This window comes from Entelurus aequoreus, linkage group LG15 (genome assembly GCF_033978785.1).
Source record: "Entelurus aequoreus isolate RoL-2023_Sb linkage group LG15, RoL_Eaeq_v1.1, whole genome shotgun sequence".
Classification (NCBI taxonomy): domain Eukaryota; kingdom Metazoa; phylum Chordata; class Actinopteri; order Syngnathiformes; family Syngnathidae; genus Entelurus; species Entelurus aequoreus.
This window is the reverse complement of record NC_084745.1, coordinates 35725001-35752235: the sequence shown is the minus strand read 5'-3', so window position 1 is coordinate 35752235 and position 27235 is coordinate 35725001. Positions and strand designations below refer to the sequence as shown.

General features: G+C 41.6%; 2 protein-coding genes across 6 annotated transcripts in view; one reads left to right on the top strand and one right to left on the bottom strand.

Annotated features, from left to right (window-relative positions):
• Nucleotides 1–47: 47 nt before the first annotated feature.
• Nucleotides 48–11929, top strand: mtfr1 (mitochondrial fission regulator 1). Of its 3 annotated transcripts, none has more exons than XM_062021306.1 (8): nucleotides 48–177; nucleotides 725–836; nucleotides 933–1031; nucleotides 4296–4432; nucleotides 9110–9351; nucleotides 9486–9738; nucleotides 9803–9983; nucleotides 11312–11929. In XM_062021306.1, exons 2-8 carry the CDS (start codon nucleotides 801–803, stop codon nucleotides 11357–11359), a joined length of 996 nt encoding a protein of 331 aa, XP_061877290.1. In that variant the 5' UTR covers nucleotides 48–177; nucleotides 725–800; the 3' UTR covers nucleotides 11360–11929. The 3 variants fall into 3 exon arrangements, with proteins under 3 accessions (XP_061877290.1, XP_061877291.1, XP_061877292.1); XM_062021307.1 differs by having other exon boundaries at nucleotides 83–172; XM_062021308.1 differs by lacking the exon at nucleotides 48–177 and adding an exon at nucleotides 365–387.
• Nucleotides 11930–18229: 6300 nt separating this feature from the next.
• Nucleotides 18230–27235, bottom strand: part of pde7a (phosphodiesterase 7A) — a 64858-nt gene continuing 55852 nt past the window's right edge. For all 3 annotated transcript variants that reach the window (XM_062021295.1, XM_062021296.1, XM_062021297.1), the window contains 5 exons: nucleotides 26971–27062; nucleotides 26725–26869; nucleotides 26554–26650; nucleotides 26394–26474; nucleotides 18230–19494 (listed from right to left, as the gene is read on the bottom strand). In XM_062021295.1, coding sequence (XP_061877279.1) covers nucleotides 19271–19494; nucleotides 26394–26474; nucleotides 26554–26650; nucleotides 26725–26869; nucleotides 26971–27062 — 639 coding nt within the window. In that variant the 3' untranslated portion in view covers nucleotides 18230–19270. The remainder of the gene's footprint in view (nucleotides 19495–26393; nucleotides 26475–26553; nucleotides 26651–26724; nucleotides 26870–26970; nucleotides 27063–27235) is intronic.

Genomic DNA, 27235 nt, shown 5'->3' with positions numbered 1-27235 from the left:
TGCCCTATGGTGGTGCTTCATCGTGACAGAGTCTTGCTAAATAATCGCTGTAATCCAATTGGTTAAAACATTTTAATGACTACCCTCCACATCAGTCACCTCCAGGACATGTCCGACGGCTAGATAAGGTGGAAAAATTCGAAAAGTTCTCAACCAGCGTGCGTCGGTCTTTGTAAGGTAGATTTACATACATTTTACACTTGTGAATGTTTAATGTGACACGACTATTGCAATGGAGTTCGCCTTCGTACGTACTTGTTGTTTTGCGTGTTAGTACAAGTAGTAGCTAATAAAAGTTCACTCTAGTTAGCATTACTTGCTAACTTGTTAGCCTCCGATTTCCACACTTCTTTTGGAATCCATCAAATTACATTATCCCCTAGTTAGGTTAGTATAAACATCTATCAATCACACTTGTGACCTCCTATCTTGTGTCAGAGAGATACGATTCTCACTTCTTTTTATCGCTGTTAAATTAAACTACAGTCAAAAAGTGTTCGATTCACAATATTTTTCAAACTTTTTTGTAATGAATGTTGTTAGTAATGTATAAATGTTAATCATGTTCAGTACTTCTACATATGTAGCCTTTTGTTTTGCTAAACGAATTGTAGTAATGACTGTTTTTAATTGAAAGATAAACACAAATAATAATGTGATATAATAAAATAATGGATAAAGTATGAATAGTAATATATTCTATCAACGTGTGTTTGTTCATTAGGTGTGTGTTTGATGATGATGATGATGATGCCGCCAGTATTTGGGCATGTGTACCCATTGCCAGTACTTCAACAGTTATGAGTAAACACGATGAGCACATTGAAATGGACCTGGTAGGTGGCTGTTTTTGTCCCAATTGAATTTACTTGTGTGTGAGTTGGATTCATTTTGTGTTTCAGTTTAATTAATAAGTTGTGTTTTTTGGACAGGCGTTTGGATCAGCCAAGCAATATGGGTCCTCCAGAAGTATTGTGAGGAGAATAGCAAGCAACCTTCCTCTAAAACCTTGTGCCAGGGTTCATTTCCAGGTGGATTTTATTTTATTAAGATTTTCTTAGCCTTTTCTGTTATCATTTTCTACAGTTGACGACACAGCCAAGTTGTCCCCTCCCCTTACCAAGCTTTTGTTGTCTGACTGGTTTGACTTATTAAAGGGGAACTGCACTTTTTATTCGTACACTCATTATGAAAGACATGACAACTGATGGATTTTTTTTAATGCATTCTAAATATTTAATGAATTTGATCATAAGCCCATTTACAACTGAGCCTATGGGACACGCTCTATTCTGCCTATAAAGCCCTTAAACACATCCATACACCTCCATTGAGGTTTTATACATGATGTAAGTATATATGTAATGTAGTTACGGCCACATTTAAAATAAAATTTCATATTTACTGATTACTGCTCACTGCAGACTTTATGAGAGCCAACAAACATAATAAAACATCACTTACTGTATAAGGTCTGCTGTCATTGGATTAGGATACCGACTGCTAGGATGTTCATATATTCTGTTTTAGATGTAGAAAGACTCATAATCCTCCCAAAGTAAAGGGAGGTAGAGCCAAGCGTCTTTGTGTCGTTCTCGCCATTTCAGAGTCTAAGTTGGCTGTCATAGTGTACAAATTTGTTGGAGTACATCCTCAGCCTTCTTCTATCCAGGTGAACGGCATAAATTATGGTCTACAATAAACTTCCATGGTGCAGGGACGCGAGGAAACGGCTGACCACTCATTGATGTAAACAGACACAAGTGTTCATATCACTGCCCCGCTATAGTTTGTCTGCATTAGCGCTTACAATAACAACATCACTAATACTAGGTTAATAGTCAAGTCAGAAAATGTAAATGGAGTATTGTTGGCGCTTTTTGAATGGTTATGTATTGGATTTTATAGGCGGAATAGGGGAGCTCCCAATTGGCTCCGCTGTAAGCAGACTTTTATTTACAAGTTAGAATGCAGGGGAAAAAAAATCCATCGGTCACGTATTTCATAATGATTGTGAACGATAAGCAAAATTCCCCAAAAAAGTGCAGTACCCCTTTAAAACATAAACAGTACATGATGTCAATAAAATAGAGGTTATACAAAAAGTATCAGCAGTACCTTTTCTACTTTTAAAATATAAACATGCCGTTGTTGTGACTTTCTACTATGTTTCTGTCTTTTCCCCCCCTATTTTTCTTCTTCCTTTCTTCTCCTCTCCAGCTCCGCTCCCTTGCTATGCGGAATGCAGTATGTCGGCTTTAGGTCAGTTTGTGTAGCTACTTGCAACAACAACAACAATGAAAGCCTTGACTATAACTATTACCCTTTACAGTTCCCTGTCAATTCTCTTTGTTTTTCATACTTGCTTACTTCTCCTGTTTAAATATTAGGCATGGCAATGATAATTGATACTTTAGGGGAACTGCACTTTTTTGGAAGAATTTTGCATATCATTCACAATTCCAATGCAAGACAAGAACAATTGTTTTTATTTTTTTTATGCATTCTAAATAAACGTTAGAAAAAGTCATCTAACAATGGAGTCGGGAGTCGCTCTATTCTGCCTATACACCTCCATCATTTTATATACATGATGTAAGTATATATAATGTAGTAACAGGCACATTTATAATAACATGTAATCTTAACGTATTTTGCTCATTTTAAGGATACGGCGGCGCTTTTATTTTGTAGACGCATTATTTTGTAGACTCATTATTTCATAGACGTTTGTGTTTTCCTTCAACACTGACTACTACTCATGCAGACTTCATGAGGGACAACAACCATAATAAAAAACAAACACTTACTGCACAACGTCTGCTCTCACTGGGATGACGACTGATGGGATGTTCATATCTTTCCGTTTAGATGAAGTATACACATAATCCTCACAAAGGCTTAAAGGGCGGCATAGCTCGGCTAGTAGTGCCGCCGTGCCAGCAACTTGAGGGTTCCTGGTTTTGATCCCCGCTTCAGCCATCCTAGTCACTTCCGTTGTGTCCTTGGGAAAGATACTTTACTTACTTGATCTCGGTGCCACCCACACTGGTTTAGATGTAACTTAGATCATGGGTTTCACTTTGTAACTGAGCTTTGAGTCACTACAGAAAAGTGCTGTATAAATATAATTCACTTCTCTAAAAAAAGGTGGACGCAAACAAGCGTCTTTTTGTGTTTTTCTCTCCATCTCCCAGTGTAAATTGGCTGTCAAAGTTCACCAATTTCTCGATTTACCACAATCTTCTACTATCCAGGTGAGAGGCATAATTTATAATCTAGAATTAACTTTCACCAGCTCACAGGCACAATATAGCAGCATAAGCTAGTTACCTCTCTGTGATTAATGTGTGGCTAAAAATAAGTCCTTAACGTTAGCGCTCAAAATAACATCACATGGTTAATATTTAGGTCACAAATTGTAAGTGGAGTTGGGGGTTTTAGGATGTTCTTTAGAGGGCTTTGTGGGTGCAATAGAGGAGCTCCGATTGACTCCATTGTTATCTGATTTTTGCTAACGCTTATTTACAATTTAGAATGCATAAAAAAAGAAAAACGTGTGTTCTTGTCTTACATAGGAATTGTGAATGATAGGCAAAATTGTGCAAGATCCCCTTTATGAATATTGTTGTGTTTGAGGTGTTACGACTTACTTTTCATACAGTTCAAACTTTTTGTGTAACTCTTCTGATTTTTTTTGTTTTTTTGGAACATGCACAATTCTTTACCTGTAATGTTACAACTTTAATAAAATGGATAAATTCATAGTAAAATTTAGACATTTCTCTGTCTGTTACGACTTTAGTTTTCTCCGAATATTACAACAATTAAAACATATCTTAAAAAATATATATCTTCACAATTACATTTCCTTGGAATATTTCAACATAACATTACAAAAGAATGACATTTTTCTTTGATATTTTGGCTTTTTCCAATTGTTACATTTTATATTTTATAACATTTTCCTCACAATGTCAGTTTTAAAGAAAAAACTATTTAAATTAAAACTTTTTTATGTTAGTGTTTTTTTTTGTACTTATAAAATTATGTGTTACTGTAGAATTGATTGTAGATTAATCTTAACGATTTAATACAGCACAGGTGCTGTTGACTAAGTCTCAACATGAGGCATGGAAACACAGTAGTTCAGAACTTTCAAACAGCTATTCTCCAAATACATTAAAACAAAAATATGTCAATGAGGAGACAATTAGTTTGCCAATAGTTGGATAATACAATGTGGTCTTTTCCAAGGTATTTTCCTAATAAGGTGGTCGGTCTTTTTTCAATAGCTCTATCCATACACTGAGGATGCAGGTGTCCTCAGCCGGAGGAACAACTTCGCTGTGGCCTCTCTTGCTGACGTCTCCTGGATTGATCAGGACGAGGAAGAGGAGGAAGACGATGAAGACAACGTAGGCAGACCTCGGTGAGCTAAGTCCTGTCCTCACAACAGGCTGTATTCATTAGCTTTGTTGCCACCCGGTGAATGTCGTTACTGCTACACAAAAAATCTCATGTAAAGCACAGGTGACCTCTGTATTGATTGATTGATTGAGACTTTATTAGTAGGTTGCACAGTGAAGTACATATTCCGTACAATTGACCACTAAATGGTAACACCCGAATAAGTTTTTCAACTTGTTTAAGTCGGGGTCCACTTAAATTGATTCATGATACAGATATATACTATCACATATACTATCATCATAATACAGTCATCACACAAGATAATCACATTGAATTATTTACATTATTTACAATCAGGGGTGTGGAGGGGGGGGGGGTAGGATATGGACATCAAGTAGTGGACATAGAGAGAGAGATAGAGAGAGATCAGAAGGCATAAGAAAAAGTATCTGCATTTGATTGTTTACATTTGATTATTAGCAATCCGGGGAGGGTGTTAGTTTAGGGTTGTAGCTGCCTGGAGGTGAACTTTTATTGCGGTTTTGAAGGAGGATAGAGATGCCCTTTCTTTTATACCTGTTGGGAGTGCATTCCACATTGATGTGGCATAGAAAGAGAATGAGTTAAGACCTTTATTAGTTCGGAATCTGGGTTTAACGTGGTTAGTGGAACTCCCCCTGGTGTTGTGGTTATGGCGGTCATTTACGTTAAGGAAGTAGTTTGACATGTACTTCGGTATCAGGGAGGTGTGGCTGATTTTATAGACTAGCCTCAGTGCAAGTTGTTTAACTCTGTCCTCCACCTTGAGCCAGCCCACTTTAGAGAAGTGGGTAGGAGTGAGGTGGGATCTGGGGTGGAGGTCTAGAAGTAACCTGACTAGCTTGTTCTGAGATGTTTGGAGTTTAGATTTGAGGGTTTTGGAGGTGCTGGGGTACCAGGAGGTGCATGCGTAATCGAAAAAGGGTTGAATGAGAGTTCCCGCCAGAATCCTCAAGGTGCTTTTGTTGACCAGAGAGGAAATTCTGTAGAGAAATCTCGTTCGTTGGTTAACCTTTTCGATTACCTTGGTTGCCATTTTATCACAGGAAAGGTTAGCCTCTAGAATGGAACCTAGGTAGGTGACCTCATCTTTCCTGGTGATAACAATGTCACCTACTTTTATGGTGAAGTCATTGACTTTCTTGAGGTTGATGTGGGACCCAAACAGGATGGATTCTGTTTTACCCAAGTGTATGGATAGCTTGTTGTAACGCTGAAGTTTGCGGTGCAGTTTAAAGAGAAGAACAGCTTGCGAACAATCGAATGTTCTTTGTTTTGACACTCAAAATACTCATAATCGGAAAATATATATAATTATTAGGGATTTTCCGATCACGTTTTTTTTATGCTGTCAATTTGGATACCGATCATCCATGAGTAAGATTGTCCAATACCGATCACATGTATTAACCGTGTATTCTTAAATGTATTTATAGTGAGTGCTATCAACAATGTAACAATAGCAACACACTAGAGATATAACGGTAAACAATATAATGATAAACCGCGGTAAAATTCCAGACTGTTTAAATGTTTAATTACCGAAAAAAAATTAAAAAAATTATTAATGCATTTTAGGCAACACTACTCACTTGCTGGAAACCGAGTCGCAGCAGCACCGGCACATGCACGCTGTTGCGCTGTTTGGCTTTAAGAAACAGTGCTGCAACTACACAACCTTGCTTTGGAGATTTTCCCTCCGAGTAAATGGGACCCGATTGCTTCATTTTACTTAATTTCACTCGTTAATTCATTACTGTGGAGTCTCGGCGTGCATTTGTTGTCAGATGGCGACAGGTTTGGACAATATTAGAAACAGACACATTTGTCCCATGCAAAAAGTATACTGCGGAGGAGAAAACACTGCGTTTTCACTCAGCTGCTGTGACTGAAAGTTACCATGCAGCAGGCGATGCGTAGGAAACGTTGCCACAACTTGTTAATAAAGTCTTGCTGTTTGTTTACTTGGATGGTCACTCTACATTTATTTAACTGCTAACTTTGTCAGTGTTCCAATAACATCAATGCTAGCTAAAATGTTTTTGTCATCTCATTGATTTGAACTGGGGCTGCAACTAACAACCAATTTGATAATCGATTAATCTGTCGATTATTACTTCGATTAATCGATTAATAATCGGACAAAGGAGACAAACTACATTTCTATCCTTTCCAGTATTTTATTGAGGAAAAAACAGCATACTGGCACCTTACTGGCACCATACTTATTTTGATTATTGTTTCTCAGCTGTTTGTAAATGTTGCAGTTTCTAAATAAAGGTTTATAAAAAAAGAAAAGAAAAAGTAGCCTCTGCGCATGCGCATAGCATAGATCCAACGAATCGATGACTAAATTAATCACCAACTATTTTTATAATCGATTTTAATCGATTAGTTGTTGCAGCCCTAATTTGAACGCAAGCTGTGAAGTGTCAACATGCCAAGTTGTCAGTGAGGCACAAAGACTGTGTATTAGATGTTTGACGTATCACTCCTGTTTATTTTTGTTGGCCAAACTGTTCCACTGAACCACATGGTGTTGTTGAAGAACAAAGCTTGTCTATTAGACTTTATCTTCATGGGCCAAACTGCTTTGTGTTTTATATTGGCATCAAAAAGTAAACACCATGGTTTTTACATTACTTGTGTTTTTTTCATTTGACAATGTTATTACTTTAAAAAACAATCACGTGACATAGTATTTTGTTAATATTTTATAGTGTATAGTTAATTTCTATACAACATATTTCTGCTCAAACTCTTAATAGATGTGTCCCGATACAGCATGTACATGTACATATGTTTAGTACATGTCAATGTACACAAAATGGACATAACTTAAAAAAATACCTCTCAATCAAAATGTAATGTAATGAGGAAAAAGCTGACATGTTGATACTAATAATGAACAAAAACACGGATATATGTTTTTAGATACAGTATATGGATACTGTTTATCTGTAGCTTTTATTTTATTAGACATTACAAATTACATGATGGTGTCATGGTCACACCACAACACTGTTTGACTAAAAATAATGAATAATCCAAAAACATGCACCTGGGGATAGGTTGATTGGCAACAATAAATTGGCCCTAGTGTGTGAATGTTGTCTGTCTATCTGTGTTGGCCCTGCGATGAGGCGGCGACTTGTCCAGGGTTAGATAGGCTCCAGCACCCCCCGCGACCCCAAAAGGGACAAGCGGTAGAAAATGGATGGATGGATGATTATTAATTGTGATTTATATTGATCAAAATAATCGTTAATATTATTTTGGCCATAATCGTGCAGCCCATGTATATAAGACTAGATCCCTTAAAATGAACACTAAAGGGACAAGCGGTAGAAAATGGATGGATGGATGGACAAAAAGCACAGTTACATCTTATGGCCATTAGGTGCCATATTGCAAAATTCTTAAATTAGTTTTTGTTTATCTTTTATTTCCATAAGGTGCTATCTTGCACAATTTTCACATTTATTTTAGTTATTTTTTTCTGCCATATTACTTTGTTGATAATGCTTGTGTTGCTTTCATATGCACATTCAATTTCTACTTAAGGTCCATGAAAAACAGTGTTCTTATCTACAATAATGTTCCTTCTTCAAAGGAAATTATTTTGAATGTGTGTGTTTTTAAATAAAACTTGCTTAAAAGTACTTAAAAAAAATTTTGGAGCCCATTTACAAATAAGGCGATAACAACAGTGATGATTTTGGTCACAATAACCGTGTTAAGAAATGTTCATACTGTGACATCCCTGCAACACACTATTTAAAATACTTCCTTGTTCCCTTTTATTACATACAATTGTTTGAGCAAAACAAAGTCAATAGTTCACAGTAACTAAAAAGCAAAAACTACTCTCTAGCTAGCTTTGCTGTTAGCTTAGCTATTAGCATGCCTGCTCCTGGTGTGCTCTCACTGTTAACATGTTTAGCCTCGTCCTCCATTAAGATACTAAAAAATACAATGTATTTGTCATAAAAGAGGTGATTATTATTAGCTTAGTGGAGTGGCTCCACACTGTATGGGGAGACATAATTAGCTGCTAGCTTGTCAACCATGGAACTAAAAATAAATACAGTGTTAGCCAGAGGGGATTGCCGTTTGTGATCGGCAATAAAGGCATTAATCGCCAATGGCTGATTAGATTTTTTCACGAAAATCGTCCAATTTTGATCCGTGGCCGATCGATCAGTACACCATTAATCCATCCATCCATCCATTTTCTAGCGCTTGTCCTTTTCGGGGTCGCTGGAGCCTATCTCAGCTGCATTCGGGCGGAAGGCGGGGTGCACCCTGGACAAGTCGCCACCTCATCGCAGGGCCAACACAGATGGACAGACAACATTCACACTCACATTCACAGACTAGGGCCAATTTAGTGTTGCCAATCAACCTATCCATTAATAATTATACATATATTTATTATAATAAATATTGTATTGTCATATGTTATGTTCATTTAGTGTAATTATTTTGTGTAAAAAGGATCAACTATATTATTGAAAATTGTAATAAAATAATAATAATGATATAAATATTAAAATAAAGGCCTGCCCCACACAAAAATGGAAGAGACAACTGGTACTCTCTGCAGTTGAGAGAACATATATGAGGAATATAAACTAATGCAGTCTTTTTTTAATAGTTTGGGGCCGCCACCAACAGGGCTTGCATTCCGCATCCGGCAGTCTAATCCTCAGCGAAAACCACGCCTGGCCAGGCGGTGCTCGCTACCCAGCCTCCACGAGGTGGCTCCGGACCCCCAAGGCCCCTCGGCCACCAACAACGAGGCCATCCAGAAGATCAGCGCACTGGAGACAGAACTCGCCAAGCTCCGAGCGCAGATAGCGCAAATTGTGCTGGCGCAGGAAAAGAGCACACAGTCGGGTACGTTCAAAGTCAAGCATCTCATGAGAGCCAGTACAAATTAATGATGTAATAGCAAACATATTCCTCTTGATGACAGCATAGTGCCTCATTTAGTACAGTGTAGTAACAGGTCTTCTCTGCTGTCTCCACAGGGACAACTCCTCACCCGCCTCCTCCCCCGTGTGGCACCGGGCCTCCTCCACCACCACCACCACCACCACCACCACCGCCTCCCCCTCCACTGAATCTTCAGCGCACGTTTTCCGCCATCGACCTGATCAAGGAGCGAAGAGGAAAGAAGACAGAAGGGCAGACGACAGTGCTGGAGTCTAAAACGGCAGAAATCCCCAGCATGCTGGACGTCCTCAAAGACATGAACAAAGTCAAGCTGAGATCTGTCAAAAGGTAGAGGCGTACTTTATTCCAAAATATACGCATCAGTGTAGTTAAAAATAACGCGTGTTTGCAGCCGCCCAGTAGAGTTGGACACCAAAGAGAAGGTCAAAGAGCCCACAGACGCCGCCACGCTCATCGCAGAAGCCCTCAAGCGCAAGTTCGCACACCGCTACAGACATGACAGTGACCAGGACGACCAGGACGTCTTCACACTACCCGACCATGAAGTGAAAAGTCCAGTCCAAACCCCTCTGGTGAGATACGTATACCGTTTGGTTCATCACACCCAATCTTGTTTTCTACAATGACACGTACCGTAGTATCACATAGTAATTCTACTACAATATAGTAGGAATATTACAAGAATAAACACATAATTTTAACAGAATTACTTTGTCGTAATTACCTGGGGCATTTCTAATGTAGTGTTTTAGGAAATTCTGGACCTCAAGAAGAAAAGATCAAAATGTGACAAAAAAGATGAGACTGGCGTGGAAATTTTCCAACCTAAAGGAAAAGTCATTATTTGTTTGTGAGAAAAATGTTGACATAGTAAGAGACAAAGTAGTACATTAGAAAAGGTTTCATCAGAACAAAGTGAAAATATTGAAAAAAAAGTTGAAACGGGAAGAAATAAGTCAAAATGTAATAATGGTCATAATTTTATGAGAATAAAGTCATAATTTTGTGCTAAATATGTCACAGGAGAAAAAAATTAGAATTTAAAAGACGTCTTCTAAAGTCTGAATATTAAAATCTTGATAAAAGTGAGTACATTTTGGTAGGAAAAAGTAAAGAGAAAAGTTTTGATACAATAATGTGACAAAAAACCTACTCAACCGAAATAATAAAACCTAAATATTATCATGAGTTAATTAATGATTTGAGAAAAAAGTTATAATTTTACGAAAATCAAGTACAATTTTGTTGTGCCTACCTGCCTGCGTTGATAAAAGAAAGTTTCAATTTGGTCAAAATATTGAGAAAAGCATTGTATCAGTAGGAGTATAATTATCCATCCCTTTTCTACTGCTTGTCCCTTTCGCGGTCGCGGGGTTGCTGGAGCCTCTCCCAGTTGTACTGGGGCGGAATGCGGGGTACACCCTGGACAAGTCGCCCCCTCATCACAGGGCCAACACAGATGGACAATATTCACACACTTGGGACCATTTACGGTAGTGTTGCCAATAAACCTATATATTTTTGTAATAAAAATAAAGTTAGTAAGTAAGTAATATCAGAAAAAAATGTTTAAAGGTAAAAGACAACTTCTGAAGTCTCTTAAAATTTTGAAAAAGTAATTTGAGAAAAAGTAGTATCAAATATAATACCGGTAGTTGAAACTTGATGACTAAAAATAATTCAACTTAAATAATAACTTAACAATCTAATAATATTATGAACAAAAAAAATAAAATAATTGGGAGGTTTGCAATATGTCAGATATAGCGTTGAGGATAATAATTACTATTTTTGAAGTGCTGAGACAGTCTCATTCTTACAAAACTGAAGTGGTAGTAGTTTCACAAAACATTTTGACACATGACTTGTTCTTAATTTAGTCATTTTTGTCTGTTTACAGTTTGGGCAGCACATGCTGAAATCAACTGGAAAGCGGACGTTTGTCTGAATGGATCTTACTGACAAAAATAGTTCTATTGTGGAAGCACAAGGGAATGAAGCTGCTCTATCATGTTCATTTTGTTGTGCACTTTTTAAGTTATAGAGCTTTTTAAATCTCAGTGTTCAGAGTTGTTGTTTTTTGCAACACTATTGTTAACTGTTAAATCATTGTTGGTTGTTGAAGAGGGCACTTTCTTACTAGAGGTAAAGTTATGACTTATTTATGTTGTAACACGAATAAAATGTAGTTTGTAGGTGCTAGATGTATATGTTTAAAGGCCATCACTAGACCAAGAATCAATGCCAAACATGTTGTTATTAATACCTCATTTGCCTTCTTTGTAAAGTAGACTGAGACAATGATGTGGAAGCAAATATTGATTTCACAGTTTTTAACGTTCAAATGCCGCTGAGTCACGTGAGCTGTTTGTGGTTATTTATGCACATCATTTTCTCAGCCCAGTGCCACTTTTATTACTTTCCATGAGGAAAAAGGATGACTTTGGTATTATGTGATCCCCCTTGTCCTTATGTAAAATTCTGTTCAAATTAGAAATGAAATAAAAGTATACAACCAGACCTCTTGTGTGCTCTATTTTAAACAATGCTGTCTGTTTTACTGTATATGGTTGAAGGAAAAAAAAAATATATCCTGAACACAAACATTTAAAAAATATTTAATATTATATTAAATATTTCTGTAATGTACATAAAGTTATGTAAACATTTTTATATTTTTTTTAATCTCAAGTTTATCATCTATTGTAAATTAACTGAATTACTACTGATTATCCAAATACAATATTTTTCTTTTGAGTCTGGTCCAAATTCTTCTTCCTGATGTTCCCGAGCCGGACTTTGGACACCACCTTCCTGAGGCTTTTATTTTGATATGGTGGCTGTTATTTTAAAGGCTAAACTAGCTTATAGCACTGAACTAACACGTTATTTAAATTAAATGTATTGTAGCGTTGGACGGGTTAACAAATGTCTTTGCTTGAAGATGTCAAGAAATGCTGACTCACTGTACGATCATTACAAACTTTAATGATCACAATAATTTTAGACACGCACACACACAAGTGAAAGCAAAGCATACTTAGTCAACAGCCACACATGCCACACTGAGGGTGGCCGTATAAACAACATCAACACAGTCATAAACATGCACCACACTGTTAACCCACACCAAACAAGAATGACAAACACACCTCGGGAGAACATCCGCACCGCAACACAACATAAACACAACAGAACAAATACCCAGAATCCTTTGCAACACTAACTCTTCCGGGACGCTACACAGTCCCCACCTAGCTGGGTTCGTTGTACCCAACAGCCCATACGTTCATCACAAAGTCCCGCAAGTGCTGAGGCAACCGGCGTCATCGACGCCCCTCTGATGGCGGCTGGCTGCTACCACTGTCTGCAGGTAGGTCGGAAGTGGGGGTTACCTCAGCATCCTCGTTGCTCCCTGGGGGTAGCTCCCTCTCCGGCAGGGTGCTTGACTCCAAGTGCCCCCGGCTCTGGTCCAATGGCTGGTTTGGGGCCAAGCGGTCCACCAGCCGGTTCCGAGGTGCCAGTCGTATCCGATAGACCACGTCGGACAACCTCTGGAGGACCTTGCAGGGTCCCACCCAGTGGCTAGTGAGCTTTGGGGAGAGTCCTTTCTTTCTCACCGGGTTGTAGACCCAGACATGCGCGCCTGGTTCAAAGTCCTGGCCTCGACTGCGGAGGTCATATACCCGATTCTGTTGGACCCCAGCCTCCATCAGGTTGGTGCAGGCAAACTCGTGGGCCTCCCGCAGCAGCTCCACAAGGTTGTAGTAGTAGTCCAGGTCCGGTGCTCCTCTCACTTTTGGTTCTGGGGCTGGGCCAAAAACCAAATCAACAGGCGTGCGCAGTTCGTGACCAAACATCAATGATGCAGGGGTGCAGCATGTTGACTCCTGCACCGCTGTCCTGTAGGCCCAAAGAATGAGTGGGAGTTGCGTTCCATTGGGGCCCCCACCTGGAACTGCTGTAGGGGAGCATGAGAGCGGTGTGTGGGGCCTTTCTTTGCTGTGCATGCATCACAGCGGTGGACGTGCATCTCCACGTCACGGCGACAGCCTGGCCAGTAAAAACGCTGCCTCAGTCGGAGCAAGGTCTTGGTCACTCCAAAATGGCCAGTCCCTGGGAAGCCATGCATCACTTCGAGGACCTGAGGCTGCAGCACACGAGGCACCGCGATTTGGAGGACAGCTTGTTGTCCTGTCGGGGCTTCCCAGCGACGATACAGCAGGTCGCGAGACAACAGGAGGCTGTCCCACTGGGAGTACAGTGCTTTGGTCTCAGTGTCCGCGTGCACCACTGTGGCCCATTCCGGCCGCTGCTGTGCCCCCACACCCAGCTGCGAGCTCTCTCAAGCACTTGGTCTTGTCTTTGATGGTCGATCAATTGTTGGGGGGTGAAGCTGTCCAGGTCGACTGCAATGTCATGTTGCCTGACTACAGCTACAGACGGGTCTGGCATGCACCGCTCTTCCGCCCGCTGGCAGAAACGACACGCCTCCTCACAGGGCCGTCTGGACAGTGCATCAGCGTTGCCGTGCAGGCGGCCTGGTCGATGAGAAATCGTCAAGTCATATTCCTGCAAGATCTCGACCCCCCTGGCCAGCTTCCCCTCGGGTTCCTTGAAGTTCAGCAACCAGGTGAGGGAGGCGTAATCCGTCCGCAACACAAACCGTGGGACGGAAATGACGAAGGCCCAGGACAATGGCCAACAATTCCCAACGGGTGACGCAGTAGTTCCGCTCTGGCTTGCTCAGCCCCGACTGTAAAAGGCCACGACCTACTCGTCGTGATTCCCTTCCTGTGACAGCACAGCCCCCACACCGACATCACTGGCATCTGTATTAACCACGAAAGATCGGCTGGGGTCTGGGTAGGCCAACACTGGGGCTCGGACCAAGGCCTTTCGCAGCTGTGCAAAGGCCTCATTGCAGCTGTCAGTCCATTCAAATAACTGTCCCTTGTGTGTGAGCTGGTGCTAGGGGCCAGCAATGGTTGCAAAGTCCTTGATGGATCTCCGGTAATAGGATGCCAGTCCCAGGAACCTCCGCAACTCTTTAACATCCCTTGGCACCGGCAACTTTGTCTGGATCAGTGGCAACACCTTGCCCACTGACGACATGCCCCAGGAAGGAAACTTCACGCTGAAGCAAATGGCACTTTTTGGGGTTCAATCGCAGCCCAGCCTGACGAATGGCCTGGAACACATGCTGGAGGTTCTGTAGAGCCCCCTTAAATCCTGCAGCATGCACCAGGAGGTCATCCAGGTACACCACACAGCGATCACGGGGGATGGATGCCAGCACTCTCTCCATCAACCGCTCAAACAGGGCAGGTGCGTTGCACAGCCCGAACGGCATCACCTTGAACTGCCAGAGTCCTTGACTTATCGTGAACGCTGTCTTTGGTCGAGCTTCGGCGGCCAACTCCACCTGCCAATAGCCACTGCAGAGATCCAGGGAGCTGAACCAGGAGGAGCCAGTGATGTAGTCCAGCGCATCATCTATGCGCGGCAACGGGTAGGAGTCCTTGCGGGTTACATTGTTAAGCCGTCTGTAGTCGACGCAGAACCGCCAAGAGCCGTCCTCCTTCTTGACCAGAACTGCGGGTGCTGCCCATGGACTGCTGGAGGGCTCGATGACGCCCGCCTGGCGCATCTCCTTGATTTTCTCCTGGCCAGTCACTCGTTTGGCAAGGGGCAGGCGGCGTGGGTGTAGCCGGATTGGTCGTGCGTCTCCTGTGTCGATGTCGTGGAGTACGAGACTGGTGTGCATGCAGTCTTCATCTTTCGCTGCAAAAATGTCTTGGAAGGCATTCAGTAAGCTTTTCAGTCGCTCCTGCTGGGTGGTATCCAGGCCTTGACTGCTTCGCTCTAACAGTTCTGCAATAGCCTGCTGGGTCTCTATAGTAGGCGGCCTATTAGTAGAAGGGTTAGGTTGAGACTTCTCCTGGTCCACTATGAAGGCCGTAGCAGGGGATGGCTCTGTGGGGGCTGTCACTCTGCAGGCCCCTGGCTCATCAGTCCCCTGAAGGGCAACTGTTTTCTCACCAAGATGAAGCACGGCCCTAGGCACATCGACCAAAGCTCCCCACATCTCCAACAGGTCAAGCCCAACAAAGCAGGGATCTTGAATGTCGGCCAGCCAGAATGGGTGTTGTCTCTCTTGGTCCGCCACCTTAATGCACACTGTCCCTTGGCCCAGCATGGCAGCCTTGCTACCTGTGACGGTTGTAATTCGGGCGTTGGTGATTGTCCAACCAACCTGGTGGCAAGCTGAGCTGCAAGTGGGGAAGGACACCCGGCCGGATGATGGAGATAGTGGACCCCGTGTCAACCAGCTAGGGCTCTGCAGACCGTTCCATCAAGCTCACATTCCAGGTATAGCCCGCGGGCCCTGCCCAGGCGCTGTGCGTCACATTCGAGTACAGTGGAAACCATCCCGGGTGTCATTTCCCCGACACTGACACCCCGCTCTAGTTTGACGACACCTCAGCGGCAACATCAATGGGGGTAGGGTCTGGACAGTGTCTTGCAATGTGGCCAGGGACACCGCAGCGGTAACAGTTCACTTCGGTCTGCCTCCTCCGGGAGGAGCGTGGCCGTGGCGTTGTAGTCACTTGGTCGGCTCCCTCTCGTTCTGTCCCGTCACATCCAGCCTGGCGGACTCACGGAACATCACGGCACGGCGGCCATCTGACACAGGACGTGCTCCACACAATGAGGCAGAGAGAGAGTGTTTAGCAAACAGTCAGATGTTTCCGAAGTCGTTCAGGCTGTAGACCAAGGACAAAGGCTTGCACGGTGAGCTCTTCCTGTAATACTTCTGGAAACGCTGGGTGGCCCCTTCGCACCAGACGGTGAAGGTCCGCTGCATAAGCTCCAAGGCTTTCTCCCAAAAGGCGTCGCCGCTTGTACAGCTGCTCTCGTGCTTCGTCTGCATGGATTGGTCGCCCGTAACATCGTTGAAGAGCCTCGCGCATGACCTCCCCATCAGCCAATTCCTCCGCTTGTAAATCGACCAAACACTGTAAGGCTGGGCCTTCCAGGGACAGCGCCACATGCCCTGCGGTTGCCACATCAGACCAGCCATTCAAACGTGCTGCTAGCTGGACCTGGAGGAGGAAGGATTCAATAGAGCCTTCTCCACCATAGTGAGGAAGCTTTGGTGTGGCGATGCTTGGCCTGTAGTCATCTCGCAGGGAATTTGTGTCCACCATCACCGCAGGAGAGGCACGTCTTCGCCAGGCACTCCTTCCCACATGAGGCGCACTTCCTCCATCTGGTTGAACTTCCAATCTTGTCCCAAGTGGATGGACCTCCCGTCCACAAGGGCGGTGCAAGTTCCTCTCATTTACTTGAGGTAGTTGAGCCTCCAATCCACAAGGGCGGCGCTTGTTCCTTTCCTCTTCCGGGTGACGAGGTAGTTGGTCTTCATCCGGAAGTGCATTCTCCAAGCACTTGATGAGATCCTCATGCTTCTTTGAGAAAGCCATCCCACTTCTGACACCAATGTAGCGTTGGACGTGTTAACAAATGTATTTGCCTGAAGATGTCAAGTAAAGCTGACTCACTGCACAATTAATACATTTAATGATCACGTTAATTTTAGACACACACACAAGCATACTTAGTCAACAGCCACACGTCACACTGAGGGTGTCCGAATAAACAACATCAACACAGTCACAAACCAAACAAGAACGACAAACACACCTCGGGAGAACATCCGCACCGCAACACAACATAAACACAACAGAACAAATACCCAGAATCCTTTGCAACACTAACTCTTCCGGGATGCTACAGTATGTTTCTCACTGTGTCGACATTTCTACATCATCTAAATCAATATATGGAAGCATACAACTATTAACTCATTTAAAAGTCATTTTTTGTTTAAATAAAACTATGCTAAATGTCAACAGAGAGTGATGTTAGCAGGGCTAGCAGCCTATGTAGCTAGCAAGTACTAAATGGTACTTGACCAACAATTGTTGGATAAAATATACAAAATAATTATTTTCTGTGTGAAATTTCATTACTTGCATCACTCGTCGACTTATCGCTGGTATAAAGCAACCCGAATTTGGTAGGCTGAGGATGTTAAATTAATACAAGAACAAGAACACGTCTATGGACCAGAGACTGGCGGATTGTTACAATATCGATTCTACTGATGCCAAAATTTCGAATAATTGCATAGAATCAAAGTTACAATGTCAATATTTCGACACATTTTGGGGTTGATGTAGGAGACAAGCAACAAGAAATAAGAGATAACCCTTTCCTTAATGATATGTTGGCAGGGACTACTTTTCCTTCCGCCTCTCACTGGAAGTATTCATATTGGTGCCATACAACATCACCATCTAAATAAGATAGACGTTAAGAAGATAGTTAGAAAATACACTATAGTCCAAATATATTTTAAAAACCAAACTATGGAATAAGCAATTATGTGTTGACTGATAGTATGTTTAAGGCAGGGGTGTCCAAACGTTTTCAACTCAGGGCCATTTATTGAAAAATCAAAAGGATCAGGGAGACACTTTGAATTTTTAATTTTATCAGGGACGGCAAGCTCTGTTCTACTTGGTATCTATCGTATTGATAAGAACAGTTGGGGTCACAAGAATCGTTATTGGACAAGTAGTACTGACCAACGTTATAGTCAACAGGATTTTTATTCGTCCAAAAAAGGTAACTGCAACAGGCATGTATCAAAAAGTCGAAAAGAGCAAAAAGCCTTTTACAAAAATCTGGCTCGACACTCAAGTCTTCCTAAAAAAAATGGCTGTCGCGACAAATTGTAAACAGTTTCATCAACAGTCTTACAGCACTTTATAACAGCCAAAACACACATCAGCTAAAGTAATTACAACAACAAAAAGCACCTGTTGAGAAAGGTGGAGTTGTGCCGCTGTACAGAATTGGAAAAAAAAAAGAAAGATGAAACCCAAACAAAATGGAATGTTTAACTGGAGTAGTTCTAACGCTAATATTCATAACAGAAGAAGGCAAAAGGGATGGAAGGACAGTGCATTCAAAGACAAGCACACCATGCACTTGATGGGAACAGGAGTCGGTTTGGTCACTTAGCGTGGTTTGTGCATAGTTCTAAGGCATCCACGGAGCAAGTCGGACTGCTTGCATGCGGCCGCGCAGGACACAACACAACCTAATCCCACCGCCTCCTTTCTTCCTCTTCTTTATGGTAGAACCCTGAGCGACTTGTTTCAGGTGAGATGCAACCTGCAAGAGTGGAAGAATCCTCAAACTCCATCGCCGAGTGTCTTCTGCACACTCCACATTGGGGAGTACTTATGGCACCTGTTGTGTGTGTGTGTGTGTGTGGTTCTGCTCATGGCTTCAACAACGCTTCTTCACATTTGTGCTTCCAAGGCAAATGTGTGAAGCCGCGGCGGGAGAGAAAGAAGAAAAAGCGTAAACAGTCTTAGTAGAGGCAGCAAAACAACTCGGGCTTGTCACGTTTTGTTTTTACAAAAAAAGGTGAGGAAGAATCTTCGATACAAACGCAATACTCGGCTTGTCAAAATGGCACTTATGAAAGTTTCCATACTGCTTTCAAATCGGGTGGCGTCACTATAATGCCACAAAAAAAACAACAACAACCCCAAGACAAATAAATAAAAAGTGAAGTAAAAGAAATTACAGCAGGAGCCAAATGAGGTATCTATGTATTGCTATGTGTCCAAACAAAAAGGAGGAATTAAAACTTAAATAAATTAAATAAAATCAGTGGTTTATCAAGATGGGAAGTGGAAAAGAAAAAAAGTGTTCGGATCAGGCTGCGGACGCCCCGCCCGCTCCCCTCAGTGTGTGGCGAAACCCCGACGAGGGGGCGTCAGGATGCGCCGCTTCCCTGAGGTATGTCTTTGGAGCCCCCGGTGGCGGCGGCAGCGCCGGGCTGCGCCTCCTTGGCGGCAGATGAGCTTTGTTCCTGCTGCTGGAGGCTGACCCAGCTGGCCTTGTTCAGTCCCATGTGACCCAGCATGGTCTGGGACAGGCGCGTGTCTGAGAAACGGGCCCACTCGGCGAACAGCGGCTTTGCTACGTACGTCATGAAGCCTGGAGGAGGGACAAAACCACAAAAGGATATTATTTAATCCATACAACTTTTTTGTGGCACCCCTTATGGGTTGTGGTCAAAATGCTTGAAAAGACATACTAGCACACATAATAGTGGCCATTGTTTATTACTACTACCAGAGCCTGCTCGAGGCTTTTTAAAACACACCTGAAACCCTTAATAAGATTAACATATCTACATGAGGCAATTGTAAAGTTCCCTGCAAGTTTACACTCCCATCCATCGATCATCTGATCTGGCGTTCTACGCATGTGCCAGTCTTCCCAAATTGATCATGCAAAATGTGAGTTTTAATAAATCATACAACCAGTCATTATTCACTTAAACATGATTATAAAGATGTAAAGTTCCCCTTGACTTCATAGTGTAAGAGAGAGATCATCTTCTTCATGTAAGAATATCATCATAATCATAATCCATCATCATTATTATTATTATTAGTGCTACTGCTGAGGGTCAAGCCTCCCCTGTCTTTAAAACATAGTGACGCCTGTGTTTCACGCACCATTTCTGATCGTTAGTGAAGGCATCAAAGGGAATTCTATGTGCGCGCGCATGTTGGCAAAGCAGCGCATACAGCAGTTAAGCTTGTTGTCGTTGTTTTGGCTTGTTATTAAATAAAACGCTCCATCTCCTCCTTGTTTTGTTTGTTTGGTATACAGTACTGTATATCACTTTATATTGTGTTCAAAGTGTACAAACATTGATATACAGTACTCTATAGCAGTGGTCCCCAACCACCGGACCGATTGGTACCAGGCCGCGCAAAAAATAAAAAGTAAAAAAAAATAATTAAAAAAAAAAAGTTTTTTTTGTGTGTTTTTTAAAATTAAATCAACATAAAAAACACAATGTATACATTATATATCAATATAGATCAATACAGTCGGCAGGGATACAGTCCGTAAGCACACTTGATTGTATTTCTTTATGGGGAAAAAATAAATAAATAAATAAAATAAAAAAATTCCACACCCCCGGTCCGTGGGACAAATTTTCAAGCGTTGACCGGTCCCCAGCTACAAAAAGGTTGGGGGCCACTTCTCTATAGCACTTTATATTGTGTTCAAAGTGTACAAACATTGATATACAGTACTGTATGGCACTTTATATTCTGTTAAAAGTATACAACATTGATATACAGTACTGTATAACACTTTATATTGTGTTCAAAGTATACCAACATTGATATACAGTACTGTATAACACTTTATATCGTGTTCAAAGTGTACAAACATTGATATACAGCATTGTATAACACTTTATATTGTGTTCAAAGTATACAGACATTGATATACAGTACTGTATAACACTTTATATTGTGTTCAAAGTGTACAAACATTGATATACAGTACTGTATAGCACTTTATATTGTGTTCAAAGTGTACAAACATTCACTAAAATATGGACTTTTAACTAGGCTGGAACCCAATATTCATATTTACATTGTTCCTTATGGAGAAATTAGCTTCAATATACAAACTTTTTGATCTAAACAAGGGCTGCACGATTAATTGCTATCGAATCGACACCAAGGTTTTAATTAACATGATAAATAACCGCAAGAGCCAGAGTTTTTTTTCCCCCGGCCGTCAGCGGCATTTTTTTTCTCTGCCGTCACCAGCATTTGAGTGACAGACATGTTCGCCAATCAGAATTGAGGCTGCCAGGACGCTAATTGTAAAAGGTTTTAATGGTGACTCGGGCCTGGGCCGATAGTCAATAAATTTAACACTAAATTAAAATGAAGTTTAAATACTTTGCCGGCATCGATAAACTGCTATGTCCACGTGTGTTTGTTTTCTTAGTGGAAGAGGGAGAAAGCGAAGGAGGTCTCACTCTGTGCATCACTCTCAGCACCTGAGTACGTTTATTCAACAGTAGAAATAAGAAGTTAGCCCTCTTCTGAGTCATTTACAATCTTTGTCTTGGTGGGCGGAGAGCAAAACCGCTTGCTAACACACACAGAAAGCACAACAGAGGGCCTCGCTCCTCACGATTAAAAAAAATATGTTTACAAAGCCAAATGTCCCGTTGTAGGAATTTTCCGCTTCTAAATCGGATAGGCAATATGAGCCCAACAACACAAATGAACGAGTGAGAATGCAGTGATTACGTGATGGCAATACAGTGTATAAAAATGGAAAAAGATGGGGGGAATTTTTGTTTTTTAATATGGTTTCTGTATGAGGACAAACATGACACAAACCTCCGTAATTGTTAGAAATCCCACTTTGTTTTAAACATGCTTCACTGATGAGTATTTGGCGTGCACCGTTTTGTTCTACTAATTTTGGCGGCCTTTGAACTCACCGTAGTTTGTTTACTTTTACAACTTTCTCCGATGCTGCCACAGAATGACGTTTTTTATGCCTCTCCTCCTTTGTCTCATTTTGTCCACCAAACTTTTTATGCTGTGCGTGAATGCACAAAGGTGTTGACGTTATTGACTTGTTGTAGTGCTAATCAGGTAGTGCATGACTGCAAGCTAATCAATGCTAACATGCTATTTAGGCTAGCTGTATGTGCATACTACCTCAATATGCCTCGTTTGTAGGTATATTTGAGCTCATTTAATTTCCTTTACTTATGTCCTCTGTGTATTTAATTTATATTTGCATGTCCCATGACACATTCTCTGTATGTAATATTGGCTGCATTTCTGATAGTTGTTTGAGTGCTGTTATAGATCACAGCAAACATACCCAGCTTGCAAAGGTTGTAATAAATCCATTAGAAAATGATGACCTGACATTGTCTTTAACTTGGACACACACATCTATACCTTTGGCCATTCTAAGCCAGTATTTTCCAGGAGTTATCTCACCCTCTGAGAAGCCTCCGTTTTAGTAAAGTTTTCCAATGTTGTAAAAAAGTGTAGAATATTACATTTCAACATTTCTGTCAACGAAGATTTGCGTCAGCCTGCGACACATAGTTATTTTGATATTAGGCAAGGCAAGGCAAGGCAACTTTATTTGTATAGCGCTTTTCATACACAAGGCAGACTCAAAGTGCTTCACAGACAACAAAGTGAAATGAAAGAAAATAAAAGCAAAATTAAAATGCAGACAATAAAAATAAAAACAGTGCAGACGTTAAAAGTTAAAAGATTAAAAGATTTAGCTGAAAGCTAAGGTGAACATAAAAGTCTTCAGTCTAGTTTTAAAAGTAGTGAGAGTTGGGGAGAGTCTGACATCTTCAGGAAGTTTATTCCAGCTATGTGTTGCATAGTGACTGAATGATGATCTCCCTTGATTTGAGTTTACTCTTGGAACCGCTAACAGATTGGTCTCAGAAGATCTTAGTGATCTAGAGGGCGTATATAGTGGGAGCATATCAGTGATATACTTGGGCCCTAGACCATGTAGTGATTTATATGTGAGCAGGAGGATTTTGAAATCTATTCTCTGATGTACAGGGAGCCAATGTAAGGATTTAAGAATTGGTGTAATGTGCTCACATTTTTTGGTCTTTGTTAGAACTCTAGCAGCAGCGTTCTGAACAAGCTGTAGCTGCCTGACAGTTTTTTTGGGAAGACCTGCAAGGAGACCATTACAATAGTCTAGCCTACTGGTAATAAAGGCATGTACAAGTTTTTCTAAGTCTTGAGCTGACATGAGCCCTCTAAGTCTTTTTACATTTTTGAGGTGATAGTAGGCCGATTTTGTTACTGATTTGATGTGACTGTCGAAATGTAAATCAGAATTATTAGGCTAATATAGCTAATATAGACACTTGCATCATGTGATGCCGTCATTATAACACTTATAAGGCTTGTAATTTTTCCGGCTCCAAACAGATTTTTTTTGTATTTTTGGTCCAATATGGCTCTTTCAACATTTTGGGTTTAGAATGACTAAAAGTTATTTACCTTCCAATTACAGTACAATGATAAACAATTCTACAGTAATGAGAAATAAAAGTTTGAATCCTTTTAAATTGTTACTTACATTATTATGATCCATTCTGATTACATTACACTATCTTCAATGTGTCAGGGTCTCTGCAGGTTTTAACATGTCAAATTTAACACTTTTTAAGACTTTTTTAAGACCATCTTGAAAATAATTTAAGACCATTTCACATCCATACGGACAAAAAATACAACGACAAAATAAAATCAGAGATCCAGAATGAATTGTAAGTACCGTATTTTACGGACTATAAGGCGCACTTAAAATCCTTAAATATTCTCAAAACTTGACAGTGTGCCTTGTGTACGGAATAATTCTGGTTTTGCTTACCGACCTCAAAGTAATTTTATTTGGTACATGGTGTAATGATAAGTGTGACCAGCAGATGGCAGTCACACATAAGAGATACGTGTAGACTACAATAACACATAAGAGATACGTGTAGACTACAATATGATGACAGTCACACATAAGAGATACGTGTAGACTGCACTACCAACTAAATCGTTGAATGTTTACTTACCCATCTTATGCAAGTCATTTGGCTTTGCTGTGGGCTTTCATTAAGTTTTCTCCGCTGCTATGCTTAGCTGTAACAACACAACGCTGCGCACACATCAGCAGGCATGGAATTTCCTTCCATTGCTGTGCTGATGACACGCAGTTCTACCTGCAAACAATGCTAACCTCACCCTCATCTCCAACGCCCCTCTCCATTCTTATCACCTGCCTGGAGGAGATAAAGGCATGGATGAGCATCAACTTCCTGCAGCTCATTAGCTCAAAAACAGTGGTCATGAAAATAGGCACCCCACACCAGATCAACACATGCCCCATAACCAGCATCACCTTCTTTGGACAGGACCTGCCACTCTCCCCAGTTGTCACCAACCTGGGAGTGAAAATGGACCCCCACCTGAACTTTGAAGCCCACATCAACCATCTGTGCAAAACCTCTTTCTTTCACCTCCGCAACATCTCAAGACTCCGCCCCACACTCACCCCAGCCGACACTGAAAGACTCGTCCACGCCTTCATCTCCTCCAGGCTTGATTACTGCAACGCACTTCCCGTCAGGGTTCCCAAAAAGAGCATCAAAAAGCTCCAGTACATTCAAAACAGCGCAGCGAGGATCCTGACGAGAGTGGGCAAGCGTGATCATATCACACCTATCCTCAAATCACTCCACTGGCTCCCCCTATTTAAGATTAACCTGCTAACTCACCAATGCATCTACGGCAACGCCCCCTCCTACCTCAAGGACCTAGTTTCCCCTCAACCTCCTATCCACAACCTCCGCTCCTCAAACACTAACCTCCTCAAACCCATCAGGACAAAGTTACAATCTATGGGCCGCCGGGCTTTCTGCTCGACCGCTCCCGAACTTTGGAACGCTCTCCCCGTTCATCTTAGAGCACCACAGTCGGTCGACCGTTTTAAGAAGGGACTAAAAACCCACTTTTTTAGCACAGCTTTTATCTAATTTCTGTGCCTTCTTGTTATTAAATACACTGCTTGCTTATCTGTTTTATCCAGTGCTTTCATGCTTTTATTTCTATTGTTAACTATGTTTCTGTTTTATCTAGTGTTTATCTAGTGTGTGTCATGATTTCATTTCTATTTCAATTTTTCATTATATATTCTAACTTTCACAGCACAGTGGCAGAGGGGTTAGTGCGTCTGCCTCACAATACGAAGGTCCTGAGTAGTCGTGAGTTCAATCCCGGCCTCGGGATCTTTCTGTGTGGAGTTTGCATGTTCTCCCCGTGACTGCATGGGTTCCCTCCGGGTACTCCGGCTTCCTCCCACCTCCAAAGACATGCACCTGGGGATAGGTTGATTGGCAACACTAAATTGGCCCTAGTGTGTGAATGTGAGTGTGAATGTTGTCTGTCTATCTGTGTTGGCTCTGTGATGACGTGGCGACTTGTCCAGGGTGTACCCCGCCTTCCGCCCGATTGTAGCTGAGATAGGCTCCAGCGCCCCCCGCGACCCCGAAGGGAATAAGCGGTAGAAAATGGATGGATGGGTGGATTCTAACTTTCTATTTTTATTTTTTTATTTTTTATACTTTGTAGCACTTTGAGATTTTAACAAATGTAAAGTGCGTTACAAATGTAATTTATTATTATTATTTATTATTACACTAGCTGGTGGTGCTCAATAAATTCTGACGGGTCACCACAGGTAGCCTACTTTAGTTCCGTTTTGTAGTTCCGTTGTAGCGTCCTCAAAAATCCAAACATTTAAAAAGCAAGATTGAAGTTTATGCATGTTTTAAATAAAAGTAACGTCAATAGATTTTAAGACCTTTCAAAATCGTATTTAAGACCTTTTATGAGACTTTAGGAACATTTTACACATTTTAAGGCCTTAAATTCAAATTATTGGATTTAAGACTTTTTTAGACATTTTAAGACCCCGCGGATACCCTGTATAGTGTTCAGTTGTTTATTCAGTTTAAGAGCATGATGTAGACAAAAGCACTAAGTCTTTCTGCATAAAGTGAAATATTTTTTTAAGTAAATTATTGCACATTGTTTTAATGTGTGGCACCTTGAGGCAAGAATATGTTGGTTGACAGTCTAAAAGTAACATGTCTTCCTTCACTCGTTATTTTTGCAGTGTTATACATTTATATGTATAAAATATAAAAATTGCAAATCGAATCGCAATAACAATTTTGGAAAGAAGAATCGTAATTAGGCTTTTTCTCAAAATCGTGCAGCCCTAATCTAAACCCTGTTCAAGAACCAATTAAATTTGCAAATCGAGGTTGCATTGTACAGTGTTTTTTGGGCACATGAGTTTCAAACTGATTTCCATGATGCTGTTTTTCTCAATAAAAAGCAAGGCGATAGAAATAATCTGATCCAAGGTCAGACCTTTAGGTTTATAAAGTAGGATTTTAACAGTATTACCAGACATACATTCACGTAAACAGCAAGGTAAATACTTACCTATTTGAATGTTGCCGACTGTGTTCACCTCTCTGTCACAAAGTGGGTTGACTTCTAGTTTGTGCTTTTTCTCAATGTCGCCTGCAGAAATAACACACACAAAGGAGTCATAAGAGGGTGAGGTTGGACAAGAATCAACGTAGGAGTTAAGCCGCGCCACCTTGCTGGAAGAACTCATCTGTGACTTTCTCACTCCACTGCTTGCTCAGCTCCCAGGGTCTGCAGGGGTTGCAGATGTCGGCACACTTCAGAGCCATCTGAAGAGGCGGGAAACACCAGAATGAGAACCTGGAACTAAGGCGAGGAGGCAGTGGCTGGCGCGAGGAGGCACCTGCAGGACAAAGTGGCGGTGGCTGGCGTTGCTCAAACACAGGTTGCCCTGGTCCAGGTGTAGACGGAAGCGGGACAAGTAGTCGTTCTGCCTGCTGATGTCTGTGGCCAGGATTAAAGAGCCCAGCTCCCGCTCCATGTTCAACCTGGGAGGGGAGGCGGTGGTCACAAAGCTTAGTTAAAAGAAGAACAGCTCAATTGTGATGAAGGGGAGGGGGGTGGCATCACACAGGATAGAAGGACTGACCGGTCTTCTGTGGGCAGGTGGGAGAAGAGCCCGGTCTCTCTGAGCAGACCCACAGCAGACTTCCAGTGGTGGTTCTCCAGAACCGAGGTATTCTTTGCATGGGGAAGAAAGGAGAAACGGATGTAAAAGTGACTTTTTATTGATGTTTGAACAGTAATTAGTGTCTGTAGCGCCAACATCTATCACTTTTAAGAGAAGGCAGCGTAGCTCGGATGGTAGAGTGGCCGTGCCAGCAACTTAAGTGTACCAGGTTCCATTCCAGCTT